Below are 17,152 nucleotides of genomic sequence, written 5' to 3' on the forward strand. Positions count from 1 at the left end.
TACAGCATTACACTTAAAATCCTGCGATGTAGCGAATTATGTGCAATATGACTGTGGGGGGGGAAAAATCTGCAATGCACTGAATCTGTAATAGGGGAACCGCAATTTCGGGAACACTGTATATTTATGGCCGAGAAGTTGTTTCCATTCAAATATTTACTGGAATTATGACATTTGAGTTTACAAATGCACGGAGCGTAATGAGCTAGTTAACATAGTGTCATAAGAATATACGTTGTCAGGCAGAAAAAGCACGCACGCTCAGTTACCGCAGCACTTACTGCTTTTCGTTTGGCGGTTTAATATTTACAGTAAGTCCTAGACGTGTTTTTCATACAAATATTCACTGTGATTATGACTAATACGGCGTAGGTAAGTGCATGGTTAGGGTAGATTCCGATTTAGGTACAAAATTACATATAGAAATAGTCGAAATATAACCCCTTCGTAAACCAAACAACCGTCTGCACAGTGTGTAGTCCCTAGTGCAAAATGAATTGGACTAGCAAGTTCTAATGTTGTTTGCAGCACAACATGATGCCATGGCCTCACTATGGACACACACTCACATTTACCAGGAACAAAGCAGCTTTATGAGGGGACAGTTTATGTCTTGTGTGCACACACTGCCCCGCCATAACAACACGCACACGAACACACGCACAACACTGATTTCTATGTTTACGGGAGGCTGTTCGCTGCAAACTGCGATAGCTGTTTTGCACTTTGATCCTCAAAATCAGACAGCGAGTCCATTGTGCAAAGAAGTGCAGCTTGCACTAGGGGTGGGGAAAAAAACGACTTTACATACCTGGATTGCCGCAGTCCGCGCACGCCTCGTTGTCCGGTCTCGCCAGCAAGTCTTGCAGGAGCCGGTTGGTCCCCTCCGGTTCCATGGTTAATTAAGTAAGCTCGAGACAAGCACATTCGCCGACTGGAGGCAACGAGACAGACCAGACCATCACCTGTCTGTGAGACGGATGCTCTCTTTCTCTCTCTCTCTCTCTCTCTCTCTCTCTCTGTCTCTCTCTCTCTCTCTTTCTTTCTCCTCCCTCTCGCGTGATGGCTTCATTACTTGCGGTGCATCGCGAGTCCCTCCATTCACTGAGACGCCCAGTGGTGATGTTGCGTCATTAAAAATGAACAACAACAAAAAAAAATCATAATAATATTATAAGAATTAAGTCATAAAACATTTTTTGAAAAGACTGGTCGTACTGGAATGCTTGACTGGACAATGTTGTTTTGAACTGCTTTACAAGAATAAAGTTCAATGAAGAGGCAGGTCAAAAGAGAGTGCATTCCACAAACTGTCCATTTAGGGCTCTGTAAATGAGTTCAAAGGTTGTACTGGACCATCAAATTATAATTGTTTTCATTTTAAAATGAACTAGCCACTTAAATGGACAACATTAAAAACATCTCTCAGTGTGGTGCAGTACAGTTCCACACGGTGTACTGTACTTAATTCGATATTTCCTACATTGTCTGTCAATAGCATTTTAGAGGCAGACGTTTTATTTGAAGACGTTGTCTGGTGGCGTGTAAATGAGCCTGATAGGTCATCATAGAGGTATTATGAAGATGGCATGTGTCATCTGTATAGTTTATTTTTGTTGATAAATCGATGCATTTAAGATAAAAACAAAATGTATTCTTACTCTTGAAAATAGGGTTAGGGTTAGGTTGCAAATAAATAAAAAAAACATCATTGCAAAACAAGATATTGAAGACTAAAACTAAAGATTAAACAAATCTGTCAATATAATTAATAGACAAAATGTAATGAAATGTGCTTGCTGTAGTTAAAATAAAATAATAATTGATAGATTAGGAATAGGAAACTGATCAATTTTGCGCGGCTTGACTATGAATGTCTGCCGGTAAATGCTGTGACGTCATATTTACGCGCTGAACGTCGAACCTGCGACCATCCCTCCCTTCGTTTTACAAAAACAAAACATGTCGACTGCAATGAATTTCGGGTCAAAGAGCTTTAAACCTCGACCACCAGACAAAGGGTCGTTCCCATTAGATCACTTTGGTACGTTCAGCGTCGTTTAACAACATTTAATAATATCTGTCGTCCGGTATAAAACGCTTACCTTTGTGACTCTAATCTGGTTGCGATGACAGCTGATTAGCGATAGCAACTGGTTAGTGTGTTTAAATGTGTGTTAGTGAGTAGTGACATTATTGAAAGATGGTGTGAGTTAGGCGCTTATTATTATTTTCTGGAATTCCAGGAGAGTGCAAAGCCTTCAAGGAGACGTTCATGAAATGCTTGCGAGACAGCAATTTCGACAATTCCAAGTGCCGCCTCCAGTCAAAAGCCTACCTGGAATGCCGCATGGAACAGTGGGATTAAATATTCTTTTTTTTCTTTTTTTTTACTGAAATCCTCAGTCAAGAAAATCATCTATTGATTTTCTCTTGTCTCCTATCTTGCATCGCAGCCAGCTCATGACAAAGGAACCACTGGAAAAACTGGGATTCAAAGACCTGGTGGATCCTCCTCCGCCCAGCCAAGCAAACAAAGATTGCAAACATTAACATGCTGTGCACGACCAATGCACGGATGCTGTTGTGCTGAGTCTATCCAAAGACTCGTGGGTGTGAAACCTGGTACAGCAGTGTGAAAGACTAAAAAGTGCACAAGCAGGTTCGATAGAAGGTTCCAGCTTTGAACACATGTATATAAAATGTCTAATATAAGATGTTCTGTGTAATATATGATGTTCTTTACCATGTTATTAAACCGTTTGTACTGGAACGTGTGTATGACCTAATTCAGTCGTCTGACAAAGGAACGTTGACGCGTTTATTGTTCGTATCGGGGCTCGAATCTTTGTAGGCTTAGGTGTAGTGTAGCGCAAGTATCTCTTTGATGAACTGTAAGCATGTCCCTGTTTTGTGGCGACGATAGAAAAGCTCAGGTTGATGGGTCGCCCCTGTCATAGTATGCCCTAAAAAAAAAAAAAAAACTTTTGATAACTTTTAATGTCACTTCACAGGTCACTTCCTGTTGGGTTTAGGCTGTGCGTGTTTTTAAAGTTTTGATACGTCTGGGGTCGCTACAAGTGTGAGCCGATTTTTGTAGCCCTAGGTATGAAACGTACCGCGAATGAGAATGGATTAGGGGCCGCAAATGGCCCCCGAGTGGTAGGTTGGACACTGTAGGATAAGTGCAAAAGTATGGCCCAAGCAAATTTGGGGAAAATGGGCCACGACTGTACCTTAAAAAGATAATCGGTCACTTCTTGTTGGGTTGTAATGAGGTAATTGGTGGATGAAAAAGAAATATAAGGCACTGTAACAGGATTTGACACCCATGCTTCGCATGCTGCCCCACCACCATTTTGTAAAATAAGGTCGCGGGCTGTGTTAAAAGTTATTTTAAGTATTGGGGATTGAGAGAAAACGGAATGGCATATTTTAATGGAGTAGTAGAAGTAGTTGTACATGACATCCCCCTGCATTGCGGCGTTATGTGGCAGACCTCCACGTGAGTGAAAATCAGTGAAAATAGAGTACGGTTTGTGAAATAGACTCGAGACAGGTTTGTATAACATGAATAAAGTGTCTTTTTTAGTGTCTAAACACTTGTAAGAACCTGTGAGTTGATATGTTAGTATGACCTTTGTTGTGATTAGTGGTCCCAGCTCAAGCAGTTAAAGCCTAAGCATGTCTATTGACCTTATTAATGAATGAACACCATATCACATGCATGTTAGTCAACTGGTGTAAAGGGTGGGCCCGGCCTCCTCAACCCACAAAGGGGGGCCGAGCCAGCGAGCCCGTCCAGTGAGGGACCCAACCAGGGGGATGCCACCCAGGACCCAGGGCGTTCCCCAGTCCAACCAAAGCACCCCGACCAGTCCCAAAAGGAGGGGCACGTGTGCCGGACCACCGCCCTCTACGCCCCCCCCAACCACCACTCAGCAGGCGCCACCACCCACCCCACCCCCGGAGAACATGGGAGCCCCAGCCACCAACATCAGCCACGACCCGAAAAGGGTCATAGCCCACCAAAAGGGAGCCCATGTTAAATACCCGTCGTGAGCAAGGACGGGCGAGGGCGCCAAGAGATGGGATAGGAAGGCGGGGCCCCAAGCTGGGTCAGGGGGGCGGACCCCCATCTCTCCGCGGCCCCACAACTGAAGGGGCGGGGGGCACAGACTCCAGGAGTCAAGCCAAGAGTAATGTGAGTACCCACCACCCACCCTATTACTATGGTTACCAGGTCCCCGACTGACAACCATTATCTCTGTACCGTGATCGTGTGTGTTGGGGTGCCGTGCATTAAAATTGGGGAGACTGGTGGGGGTGAGACGAGACGGTCACGGGGCAATGGTGACCCGCAACCGCCACCCTACCCCCACCCCTCCACCCAGACCAACCAGCTCCCCAAATAATGTGGTGCATTAAAATTCCGCGGGGGAAAAGCATGGCGGGCCAGTGAGCAGAGTGGCCTCACCAGCCCGACACCGCCCTACCCCCACAGATAGGTGTATGATGCATTACAACTGGAGGACCGGCAGGGCAGAGAATTGGGGGGTGGGGCTAATTAATAGACCAGAAACCAGCACAGACATGCCAGTACCCAGCCCAGTGCCCGCCCCATCCTGCCTTGTGCCAATCCCCTGGGGACCCTGAATGAGACGTGAATATGCCCAATGTGCGAAGTATGTACAGTCTGAGTACTAAAAATGTGCAGAGTGTGTGAAGTAAGAGGCTAGATTCCTGCGGCTCACAACCGGCTGGAAGACCACAAGGAAAAGGGGGGGCAGCCCCTTCCCACCCTACAGCTAATCCCCCCCTTCCCCAGAGACACCTTTCAGTCACATTCCCATACTTAACACGTGAAAATGGATGGGTTCAAACCAAAGATGCAAAAGATGTGCTTTAGATACAGATTTAATTACCTGGAAATAAAAGTTGAATTGTTAATCTCTTGTCTCATATTCGTCTTTTTTTTGTAAAACCCAAATGTTTTCAGTCAACAATAAAGATAAAGGAATCGGCCACACTGTTCCAATACTTTTGGAAGGGACTGTATGTGAACTGTATTGTTGAGCCATATACAGTCTTGATATAAAATGCCACTGCCCATTCGTGGCGCTTTTTGTTTATATTTACTAATACAGTATAGTCAGTATTGTGTTTATATATTATTTGTTTATGTAAAGTATATATAGTCGCTCCAAAGTGTTCTGTAAATTGAGCGGCTAGAGCGGCTCCAACTACCGGAGACAAATTCCTTGTGTGTTTTTTGGACATACTTGGCAAATAAAGATGATTCTGATTCTGATTCTGATCCAAGACTGACAATTAATAGTTGTCTTTTTTTTTTTTTTACATTTTAACTGCTAATACCGTACAGTATATAGAGATTATTTATTGATGCATGTATAGTTTCAGCTACATTAAATGCAGCTGATTTAGTCTTACTGCTGTTTACAATCCTTTCTACATATATTTTATCTTTTCCCATGCAGTTTGACATTTACCTCTGCAAAGTATTTTTATTATTCATGAACATTTATCACATATACTGCTGTTCATTCTGCTTCTGTCTCATTGCCTGATGTTTTTCATATGGGCATAGATATTTGTGATTTTTCTTTCAATTGTTATTTTTGTGTGCTGTTATTATCCACTTTGCTGCTGTAAAAACAGAATTTCCCCATTGCCAGACTAATAAAGACTATGCTATTCTGGTCTTTTTGCATGATAGTTTAGTTGACAAAACATTTGCTTTTTTAGTTTGCAAAAATTGGACCTGTTAACAACTTTTCGGTATCTTTGTAACAAAAACATATGTGAATTTGGGCAGTGTATTAGTGGGTGGAGGGGGCGCTCCTGAAGATAACACCAGAGTGGTTTTTCGAGATAACACTCAAACATGAAAAGCCCAAAGACATTTTTTAACCCTTTTAGTTAATTAGGCCACATAAATTATTGTTATTAAAATAATAATAATTATAAGCATCAGATTAGTGCAAAACTAAAAATACCATAAACGTCAAATGTTGAAATTTCATGAAGAATAGAATAGAAAATCTTCATGAATCTTTCATGCTAAGTTTTTTATCGTGGGCCTTTTTTTTCCCATCTGTTGCCATTGAAATAACAACAATGTTGAACATAGAATTTGAGACCACATCAATGGGAAAATGACCTATTAAACAAAATATGAACCTCTATTTATCAATTGTGTGTGTGCTTAACAAATTCATTAGACCATCACAGAAGTTTATGCCACAGTTGTCCAACAGTACATAAACAGCCCTGCCAAATTCATTTTGTCTCTTTAATGGTCAATGCGCCAGTAAAAAAAAAAAAAAAAAAAAAAAATGCTGTCTCAGCAAAATTATATTTTCAATGCTGAAATATAAAATTATTAATTTCAATTAATTATTTAAAAATAATGACAAAAAATAGCAAAGCATGTTTTTACATTTACTTGCATTCCTGAACAAAAAAAAATGTTTTAGTTGTTGTGAGTGTGAATGTTATAATATTTGACCTGTCAGAGAAGCCCAGCGAGCTGGCTGAAATTTGGATAAGAAACTTTTGAATTCTGGCTTAAATTGGCATTAAAGTACTTCATGATGCTAGATGTTCTCTGAGACTAAGTAGATGGTTGTGGTATCATAAATTTAAATGCTTAAATGCATCACATGAAATAGGAAATCCAGACATGCACAGATATGAATTAAACATTTACAACAAAGCAATAAAAGAGTTCGCTTCCTGCGGGTTTACGGTGGACTTATTTTAATTTAATGCAAATGATTTTTTTTATATGCAGTACATGGATATACACGCCTGTATGGAAACATCCAGAAAGTTCTGGAGGAGTCTATGGTTTATCTGATGCTTTCCATCTCCAACCTATCATAGCTGCTTCTCACGAAGGGTGGGGAGACCTCGGGGATGTTTAAATAGACCCCCCCCGTCAGTCTTGAGCCCTATTCAGCTTTTTTTCTCTTCAAGCCTGAACCAAACAAACAAGCGACAACATGGTTGTGTGGACTGAAGACGAGCGTGCTGCTATCAGCGGCATCATGGGCGGCCTGCTCTACGAGGATGACGGCCCCAAGGCTCTGTGCAGGTACAACGCGGACTAGACTTGAAATGCATGCAAACTACATTTGCTGCATATCCTTTTAAATTGATCATATTTTTGGGGTCTTCCAGGTGTCTGATCGTTTACCCCTGGACCCAGAGGTACTTTGGCGCCTTCGGTAACCTCTACAATGCCGAAGCCATCATGAGCAACACCCAAATTGCAGAACATGGCACCAAGATCCTGCACGGTCTGGACCGGGCTCTGAAGAACATGGACAACATCAAGGAAACCTACGCCGAGCTGAGCGTGCTGCACTCTGAGAAGCTGCATGTGGATCCTGACAATTTCAAGGTAAAGAATAGCAATTTTTGTCATTTTTATTTTAATATATTTTTTAAGTATTTTGTCACAATCATGAATCTCAATTTGGCTGTTTTTTGTGTGCCTTGTACAGTTGCTGGCTGACTGTTTGACCATCGTCATTGCCGCCAAAATGGGAAATAGCTTCAACCCAGACATTCAGGCCGCCTGGCAGAAGTTCTTGTCTGTGGTGGTGTCCGCTCTGGGAAGGCAATACCACTAAACCGAGACGCTCGAAATGGGGATTTGACATGTGTTATATGTTTGTTTTCTCCAAAAAAATAAAGGCCCACTGAAGCAAAAGATAATGGTGGAATTGTTTATTTCAATGTCATGGCTAGTTTAGCGACATAGGGCTAATGCTTTTTTACAGACAACTATGAGAAACTAACAAACGAACACAATTGCTGAATAAAAGTTGTTTACGTTTCGCCTTTTTGTGTCAAGGTGCATATCCATGCGCAATTTTGCTAGAGGCAAAGCCTTAGAATGTACAACATCATCTTTTTTCTGTAGATTGAAATTAGCCACCCATCCATTTTCTGTACCTGTTGGGTCCCAGTTCAATATGGGCGAAAGGGATCCTACACCCTGGACTGGTCGCCAGTCGGTCATAGGGCACACATAAAGACCATTCACTCTTAGATCCACACCATCGCTGAGTGGGAACTGAACCAACGGTGCCTGCACCGGCATCCCGTGAATGTACCACGACACCATCGTTGACGAGAGTCAATTATACCTAATATTATTGATATAACTTGTACTGTAGGTATAGTGATCTGATGCATCTACAACTTTATAAACCAAAATATAAACACTATATATGGGTCATTCCTGAATTGGAAGGCATTTTCTGTCCCCTTATGAAATGTCAAATAATCCATGCACAATTGTCAAATATTGTCCCCTTAAATAAAAGTAAAAAAAGTACAGACTCTGAAATATACTTAAATACCAAAGTAAAAAGTAAAAATTATTTTTTCTAATGTCAGTTATATAGAATATGAGTTTTGATAACTTGACACACTAAAAACAACAACAAATGTCTCTGCACACACAAATAGTCTCCCTATTTTATTATTTTATTAATAATCCTAAAAAAAAAAAAGCGTTAAAAAAAAAAAAAGTCATTTTCACCCAAACCACTACAACAGTAGATGACAGAATGCTTCTGACACATCTTGCTATACTTTTTAATACATATATATTTTTTGTTTAATATTTAGTGACTATCCTATACATTCCTGAGCTGGATCATTTGGTGGCACTCTAAAATGACACAGTGAAAATTGCGTATTTTACCTACGAACGGACAGCGCGCAGGTCGACCGAGCCATAAAGAAAAGAGACAGTAATTGAAGCAACATGTCAGTGGTGAACCCCAAAAAACGTCAGCGAAATGGCGATGATATTGGGCAGAAGTGGATCCTTCCACAAAGAAAAAGCCTGCTTGGCATTCAGCTGGAGGATTATTAGCAAAGAAGGAAAGTAACCAATGTTTTAGGAACACACGGATTTGTCTTTGTGTTGCTTTTCCTCGGTGGAGAGCACTGAAGATTTTTTTTTGGCTGAGAGCAGACAAGGACGTCGCCTTGCAGCTGTGGGCTCAGTAAGTAACCTGCTTTATAAGGTATTTCGAGTTTGATGTGTTGCTGTTACATGTAGCAGAGATGCGATCTTGAAGACACGGTGGGGGGAGGGGTCAGGAAGGTAGTACGGGGTTGGAAAGAGGAGGCCGAGCGAGCATTTAGCCTACGTTATATCGAAGCGACAAAAGCTATGTTGTAATGCTTCATTCCACCGGGCACCAGAAATTGCGTATTATAGCTTTAACTTAGATATTGCTCCTACTGAGAGGAAGAAAAAAAGCTAGCTGGTGTTTATTCAGGCTTTTATGTTATTAAAACAACATTTTCCCATAGCTTTGCTCATGTTGTGAACCGACTAAAACTAGCTAATTATTACAACTGGAAAAATGGCCCTTTCCTGCATATGATTTTTCAGATTAGCTGGATAATTATTTTAACGCCAGAAGCTGGTGGTTTTTAGGCTTGGCAGAAGACACAACACATTCACCAACAAGCACAAGGTAAAACAAGGCAAGTCAAGTTTATTTGAAGGGTACGATTCATACACAAGAAAATTCAAAGTGCTTTACAGCCACATAAAATTTCAAGAAGGCAAATTCAATAATTTCATCCAAGAAAAATAATCATTCACTAAATAAATTAAAAGGGAGAAGTGCAGATAAAATATTTCCATTTGTCTTTGCACAGCTAAATGAAACTGTTTTCAGCCTGGATTTGAACATTGTCAGAGTTGAGGCCTGTCTCATATCTTCTGGAAGACTGTTCCAGATTTTAGCAGCATAAAACTGAAACGCAGCCTCACCGTGTTTAGTCATGACTCTGGGAACCAGAAGGAGGTCACTCCCTGATGTTCTCAGAGAAGGTTCATATCGCTCTAACATATCAGCGATGTACTGTACTTTAGTGCTATACTGTATGATAAAGAGACTTGCACACAAGCAGAGCTGTTTTGAAGTCTCTGAGCAACAGGAAGCCAGTGCAAAGAACTGAGCAATGGGCTAATATGGTCGCATTTCCTGGTTCTAGTCAGGACTCGAGCAGCAGCATTCTGGATGTATTGCAGCTGTCTGATAGGTCGTTAAAGCCCAGTGAGCAGGCCATCAGTGACACGTAGATCTAAGTGTCATCTGCATACAGGTATTTGTGGTAGGGCACGTTATAGCTACATATTAGCAGGCCTAATGGAAGCATGCACAGATTGAACAATAGAGGTCCCAAGATTGACCCCTGGGCAACCCCACAGGTAATAGCCATTTGGTCTGAAACACAGTTACCCATTTCAACAAAGTACGTCTTGTCCTTGAGATAGAATGAGAACCAATTTAGAGCAGTATCGGAGATTCCCACCCGTTGTTCTAACCTGTGTAATAAGATCAGAATGTGCAAGCATTTTTTAAAATAAGGCCTTTTTTAAATATCTTGCTTCTCTTAATCTGTTGCATTGTCATTTTAATCCCTAGTTCTCGTTCCTCCATGTTGCTTCTGTTCGAGGTTTTGTCCACCTTATAAGATCCCAAAATCTCGATGAATCAATCAAGATCTGAACCGCGGATGACTTTAACACTCTCTCTTTACGTCTTTTTTATATTGTCATTGTCATTATATTGTCATCATCCGTGTGGGTTAAAAAGGACACAAGCCTATTTTGACAAACTGTCAGAAAAAAAAAAACTCAAGTAAAGTAGAGATAAAGAAAAAAAACTGCTTGTACAGTAACAACCTAGCCTATTTGTATGTTACTTCCCAACACTGAGTGAGCATGGCACATTCTATTTTTTTCCATTGACCTTCAAGGCACATAGTGGACAAATAGTGGCTCTTACTCTAATAGACGGCATGTCTCAATTAGTCATCAGGTACAAAGGTTGTTCACTTGAACAAATAAATGCTTCTCCCAAATAGACACCGCCCTTTTCCTCCCAGGAAACAGTAGCAAGGACAATTAGCTCTGTTTATAAGCACTGTCGTTGACACATGGAAATGAAAGAGTTCACTGACAAGCCTGTTTGAATTCCATTGCTAATCCAATCAGCTGCACTGAAGCACCTGAACCCGTTTCTCAAATGAATGAATGTGGATATTTATGACATGTCGTAATGCATGTTGTTCTTCATCAGGTTATTTTCACATATTGTATTATAACAAAACATGGAAAAACTGCACATACATACTGTACATTAAATAGTTTGCATACTCTACGTTGGTGGAGTCTCATCTGTATTTCTCAGCGAGTACTGCTGCAAAAGCTGACAGGTACTTGTCCATAGCGGCGTGTAAAACCTCGGTAAAGTCTTCACCCATGTGAACGGCCAATGAGACGAGCATACATTGTGAGAAATGCTAAAGGAGAAGACACAAAAAGGAGTGCAGTGAAACAATGCTGAAGCAATTCAGTAAAAACTTGAGGTCATTACAAACTGCTTACTTTTATTGTTACGTTACTACATTTTTCCTCAAGAATGTGCAACAACATCATTTTGATTCCCTGTCGCTAGCCAAAACACAAAGAACTTTCAACATGCAATCTGTCTTATGTATTGTTTATGTTGATAAAAAATACTTTCTGCTATTTGCGGTAACTGTTGCACAAAATCCTACGAAATTCTCATGAGAACAGACTTCTTAATGAGCAGCCACTTTGACCCGGACACGGCCATGTTCATGACATTTCAACACATGCATCACTCTCAGTACAAACTGGTCCAGACACCTTGAAGTTCGACGGGTCTATCCGCAGCAGGTAGGCATGCAAAGTCTGCAGAGGGGCCAGAGTTACCGTCAGCTGGCTGATGTTTTGGGCCCCGTCGGCTATGGCTAGAACGATCTTCTTCCCGTGGGTGAAGAGATGATTGGATCCTGGACTGATGTCAAGGTGGGAAAAGTATGTCTTGCTGCCAGGGAAGGTTGTAAACATTCTGGAAAGGGCAGGAGACACACAACCAAATGAGACATAAACATTCAAAATAATAAAACCTTTGCATCATCGCCATGATTCACAGGATACTTTAAATATACCTTAAACTAGCAGGACCAATTGTTTATTTTACCCCAGTATTAACCATCGCATATTGTAGGGGATAATTTTGACCCATTTTGACATTTGACACGAATAAAATAACCTAAATGTCATACTTTCACATTGAAATTTGATGACTTTCCCCAGAGTGACCCAAATTATACAAAAATATTTATAAATGTCATTTTCCTGTGTCTGCCAAAATCTATTTTAGAATGACCAGTGTGTGTTAATTAGAACAAAATGGCGGTTCTAGTGGGAATCTTGAAAGTGTGAAACTGTACATGCCATAAATTAGTGTATCTTTTAAATGGGAAAGTGTTCAAGAGGGAGCTTACAACAGTCCCGAGAACTATCTGTGTTACCATTACATTTGTATAATTTCTCACAGTGCAATGCACCTGTCGCTCTTTAAGGGTCATGGGGAATCCAGAATCAATAAAACAACAAAAAAACTTTATGAGAATGACAAAAAAAATCAACATAAGGAGCAAAAGTCATGCAGAGGTCAGAGAAGCCTTCACACAGGCATGCGATCCTCACATGCCAAAGCCTGTAAAAATACTTTTCCTTTTCTCAATACATTGTTTAAGGATTCATCATCAATTTAGTAACGTCAGAGAGGCTATTTATACATTTCGAAAAGACCTAGTTCGTAATTTGATATAGGCCATTATTATGAGGATATTCTTGACCCAGGTCAAAATTCACCCAGAAGATACTACGTGTACATAGGGAATGAACAGTGTGAAACGGTTAAGAAATGGAATCCGCTATAGGCGGAATGTCATGTGACCAAATCCGGAAAACAGGATAGCTGACTTCCTGTGTACGCTACGCTAACGAACGTTACTAGGATTGATGACACGATTGTTTGAAGCCGAACTTGCTCAAATTTAGTTTTCCTTACGGCTGGTGTCTTACGACAAAAGTTGAAGATGTATATACCATTTATTTATCATAAATACGATATGATCTATGCAAACACAAGAATGAAGTCTATCATCGGCAATTGTCATCTTTGATGGCTCTGTGGTGACATCTTGTGTTAAAAAAAAACCAACAACAACAATGTCGACGTTTTAAGTTCTCACAGGTGCTATGTCACGGTCCTCCCTCCCGCCATTCACCTCATCGAGGAGGAAGGCCAGAGTAGGTTGCGCATATACTGGATGGACCGATACTGTTGTCGATTATTTGTAAGGTCATTTATTTGATTGATTGATTTGTAACAAATAGAGTGCAAAGTTGAAGAGGGGAAAGAGAGGAAAAAAAGAACAAAATGATGGACAACAGCAACAATAACAGAACGGGTACTTTCACGCCAATGTGATAAATTTACAGTGCTGACATTAAGTTCCAGTCAACTCAACTTTTATTCATTTATTTATAAAGCACTTCAAGTACAAGCACAGCTGAAAACCAAGTGCTGTACACAGATACGAATCAAATTTGAAGAAATAAAAACAATTTCAGACAAAACAATTAAAACAAACAGAGAAAGAATAAAAACGCTAACACAGATGCTTAAGCTGGGTTGAAAGAAAAAGAATAAAAATGGGTTTTAAGACAGGATTTTAAAAATGGACACTGAGGGGGCTTCTCTGATGCGCACAGGGAGGTCATTCCATAACGTGATACCAGCGACAGCCGTTTGAGCAACTATATCCATACTTGTGATATTCAGTTTAAGGTTCATTTACCAGTACCTTCTTTGTCCTCACTAGTAAGAAAATTCAGCGCAGTAGTAGAACAAATGTGTCTTCCTAGTAATGTTAATTAATAATGCTAATTAATAAACTACTATGCTACTCTAGCAGCGCTACCCAACTACTGTAGTAGAGATGTGTCACACAGTAGTACGGAAAGCCGTTTAAGCATTTACAGTATTTGATATCCTTGATATCCACCTTAAGGTCCATGAATGTTACAAGGAAGCCAAAACTGCCCACATTATAAAATGCCAAGCTAAGTTGACTTTTAGGCTACTGCCTAGCATCCAAATGCTGATTTGTCAAGGTCAATTTATTTCACATTGAGCGGCTTTCATTTTTAAAGGCAATACGGAGGTGAGTTATTGAATCTTTTGTCAACGTTTCATATGCTCATACTTTTATCACCAAAACCATACGATGTCGCATCACGTTAACATTCTTCATCCAATATTGCATTAAGCAATTATTGTTGTATTCGGATTTTGGGCAAGGTTCGAACTTACCTAAGAAGCGCATCAGCTCCAATGCATTCAGCCACAGGAGTCAGTCGGCTCCATGCGCCTTCAAGTAGTTCTTTCTCCTTCTTGGACAGCATTGCGAGCTGCTGCACATGGGAAAAATAAGTGGTCCAACTGCTGGCTATCAAATGGAGATTTGTTGTTTTTTTTCTTTCAACGCAACAAAAATAAACACATAAATATGGTGTTAATAAACTGCTTTGTCACGACACAAAGAAAACGACATCGTAAAGATGAATTATTTCCTTCTTTCCGAGGTAAACTTGGAGTAGTGGTAAAGGGCGCACAGTAGTAGGGGTGTTTTCCCTGGCCTGTGTTATCAGAGAACAACATGTGGGTGGGGGCTCCATGCCTCCTTGCTATCTTATGTGCATCACTTGCATGTGCATATGTCTTCCGTATTGTGTGTGGCAGCTGCAGTGGAGTTTCCCATAGGTTGTCATTACACTCCAAGAGCTTCATTTCCACTTCTGCATGCCCTCTGCTCTCAGGGGAAAATACAATAGCTCACAAAAGTGAGTACAACAAGAACATTTTTGTAGATATTTTACTGTATCTATTGGGACAACGCTGAAAAATGACATTTTGCTACTTCCATTCTTTCATTATTATTCTAAAGCCTGACCAGGGACTGAGAATGCAAAATAGCTGACGCGTAGCCATTTTAAAGGCATCACATTTTCCCATTTTGTTTCAAGGAAATGTTGTACGTATTATCCCAGTTGAATAATCACTCTCAGCCTCCTCACTCTCCGCATCTTCACATGTCTCTCTTTCCTGCTCTGTGTCCTCTATCTGCCTTCAAAATATCGTCTCCCAAGTCTCTCTGAGGGGTTCTTAGCTTGCTTTTCCTTCAGCTCTCACAGCACCATCATCTGGCTCTGCCTCAACATCTGCCTCATTGTTTGTTATCTGTATGGTGCAGAAATGAGACAATGTTTATTTTTTCTCTCTCTCTCTCTCTCTCTCTCTCTCTCTCTCTTCATGTTGAACGACAGACAAAAAGCATTGGAGAGGAATACACAACATTTCAGGAACCCGGTCTACAAAACACATCTAATAGGCTACTGTTGCGAGCTTGCTTGGTTGTTGTGTTAAGTGAAACTAACGTAAGCCAGAAACAGGTTGAATGTGCCCCTCTGACCAGGCCCCCTCAGTATCTTGCTCTACAACTGTTACTGTATGCAGGTAGTCACATACACACCTACGGAGACCACCTTCAAGCACTGTAAAGATATTCACGCCAATACGACTGAAGATATGGCACATTAAAAGGTTTTTTTTCTTCCAAAGAATAACATAATTGTTGATTCATGGTGAATCTTTTTCAGCAGCGGCATCAAACTTATTTTTGTCACGTGCCGCATCGTAGTTACGGTTTACCTCAGAGGGCCACGATGGCTGTGAAAGTCATATAAATGTATCATCACCTCATTGTTTTAGCACATAAACACAATTGCCATGCCTTTGATTATTTTTCATATTTTGGGGAAAATAAATTAATAGTGGAAAACAGCGACAACCAAATACTTAGTATAGTGAAGCTATTGTTCACTAAGTTAAGAAAGGATTCTGTGAGGGAAAACGCTTAGAATGTCTGTAAAAAGTAAGACAAATTGTCATTTTGGTCATAAAACAACAAAACCATTTCTCAAAGATTATGAAGGAGACGCATTTGCTTAAATGGGCCACAAAAGATGTTGCAGTCTAGATCAAGCCCAGGCCTTTATTCGATGACCATCCAACTAAACTCCACCACAACCCCGAACGAACCTAATGAGGACAAGCACAATACAATATGTATTGATTTATACTTCTTGGTCATCATAAAAATGGTAATGAATGTACTGTATGATTTCCCCTGCGATGGAAATTTAGCAGAAAACGCTACTTACCGGTACTAGAAGTGATCAGATCATTTCTGTAGCCCTGGTGAAGCAGCATGTGGTTCATTGCCTAAGGTTATTCTCGTATGCTCCTTTCCAAGAAACTGTAAACAATTGTATGTTTTCTACCACAAAGTGGATTGATGTTGAGTATATTTGTATAATAACAGGAGCCTACGCTAGCTGAGAGGAAGGGGGACACCCTGGACTAGCTGCCAGCCAATCACAGGTCACTTACAGTGGATTTAAAAAGTCTACACACACCTGTTCAAATTCCAGGTTTTTGTAGGAAAAGAAATAGCCCAAGCTACAACACAATAGCCCTGTACAACACAGGATTCCGCTAAAAAGCAGTTTTAAAAAAAAAAGTCAGATAAAGCCGCCTTGAACATCTGAACTTTATTTGGGGTTAATCAGAGCCAGTTCAATTGGTGGCAGGTGTGTGCTGACTCCCATTTAATACGGGTTTGAAGGTCACTGGTTAATTCTGAACACAGCCACATCATGAGAGTGGCTGTGTTATTACACATTATTTTATGATAATTTTTGGGGGTATTATTTCAGTTGTTTATTTTTACTTCGCCTCTTGAAAAGTTTCAAAAAAAAAAAAATCTGATGTACAGGGTAGAGGGTAGAGGGTAGGTCACAACAATGGCAGAAAAAGATTTGAAATGCTTTATCTTCGTCTAAATTTTTTATCTTGAAAAATAACATTTGAACAGGGGTGTTTAGGCTTGTCCTAACTGTTCCTATAATTTCAGAATATACCTAGCTCGTATAATACTTGTGGGATTTGAAATAATTGAAGATGACTTCTTCCCTCGGAGTACATTCACTTTCAGTTCTCACAGCAGTAAAATGATGCACGCAAAGCACAAATAGTGCTCAGTAACAATTTTTTTGCTGAGCAGGCTTTTGCAGATAACGTTTTGAAACTGCTGCTATCTGGGTGTGAGACGTACAGCCGGCCTCTGATACCATTCGAGACTC

At 40.5% G+C, this 17,152-nt stretch overlaps 4 protein-coding genes across 5 annotated transcripts in view; 2 read left to right on the forward strand and 2 right to left on the reverse strand.

Annotated features, from left to right (window-relative positions):
• The window catches only part of LOC133417890 (arf-GAP with dual PH domain-containing protein 1-like), a 28,153-nt gene extending 27,173 nt beyond the window's left edge, over nt 1-980 (reverse strand). Inside the window, exon 1 of the mRNA XM_061706097.1 lies at nt 812-980. Within this exon, the coding sequence (XP_061562081.1) occupies nt 812-896 (85 nt within the window). The 5' untranslated portion in view covers nt 897-980. The remainder of the gene's footprint in view (nt 1-811) is intronic.
• Nucleotides 981-1,925: 945 nt separating this feature from the next.
• Nucleotides 1,926-3,921, forward strand: LOC133418050 (cytochrome c oxidase assembly protein COX19). Its single transcript, XM_061706381.1, has 3 exons — nt 1,926-2,044; nt 2,247-2,358; nt 2,457-3,921. Exons 1-3 carry the CDS (start codon nt 1,963-1,965, stop codon nt 2,551-2,553), a joined length of 291 nt encoding a protein of 96 aa, XP_061562365.1. The 5' UTR covers nt 1,926-1,962; the 3' UTR covers nt 2,554-3,921.
• Nucleotides 3,922-6,966: 3,045 nt separating this feature from the next.
• Nucleotides 6,967-7,743, forward strand: LOC133417810 (hemoglobin subunit beta-1-like). The gene is made up of 3 exons (XM_061705935.1): nt 6,967-7,117; nt 7,204-7,426; nt 7,530-7,743. The coding sequence occupies exons 1-3, from the start codon at nt 7,026-7,028 to the stop codon at nt 7,656-7,658; spliced, it is 444 nt and encodes a 147-aa protein (XP_061561919.1). The 5' UTR covers nt 6,967-7,025; the 3' UTR covers nt 7,659-7,743.
• A 1,799-nt stretch (nt 7,744-9,542) lies between these two features.
• hbae4 (hemoglobin alpha embryonic-4) lies at nt 9,543-16,479 on the reverse strand. Of its 2 annotated transcripts, none has more exons than XM_061705937.1 (4): nt 16,172-16,479; nt 14,262-14,359; nt 11,738-11,942; nt 9,543-11,367 (listed from the first exon to the last, which is right to left on the reverse strand). In XM_061705937.1, the coding sequence occupies exons 2-4, from the start codon at nt 14,351-14,353 to the stop codon at nt 11,239-11,241; spliced, it is 426 nt and encodes a 141-aa protein (XP_061561921.1). In that variant the 5' UTR covers nt 14,354-14,359; nt 16,172-16,479; the 3' UTR covers nt 9,543-11,238. The 2 variants fall into 2 exon arrangements, with proteins under 2 accessions (XP_061561921.1, XP_061561920.1); XM_061705936.1 differs by having other exon boundaries at nt 14,262-14,362.
• Nucleotides 16,480-17,152: the final 673 nt, after the last annotated feature.

This window comes from Phycodurus eques, chromosome 19 (assembly GCF_024500275.1).
Source record: "Phycodurus eques isolate BA_2022a chromosome 19, UOR_Pequ_1.1, whole genome shotgun sequence".
NCBI classification, from domain to species: domain Eukaryota; kingdom Metazoa; phylum Chordata; class Actinopteri; order Syngnathiformes; family Syngnathidae; genus Phycodurus; species Phycodurus eques.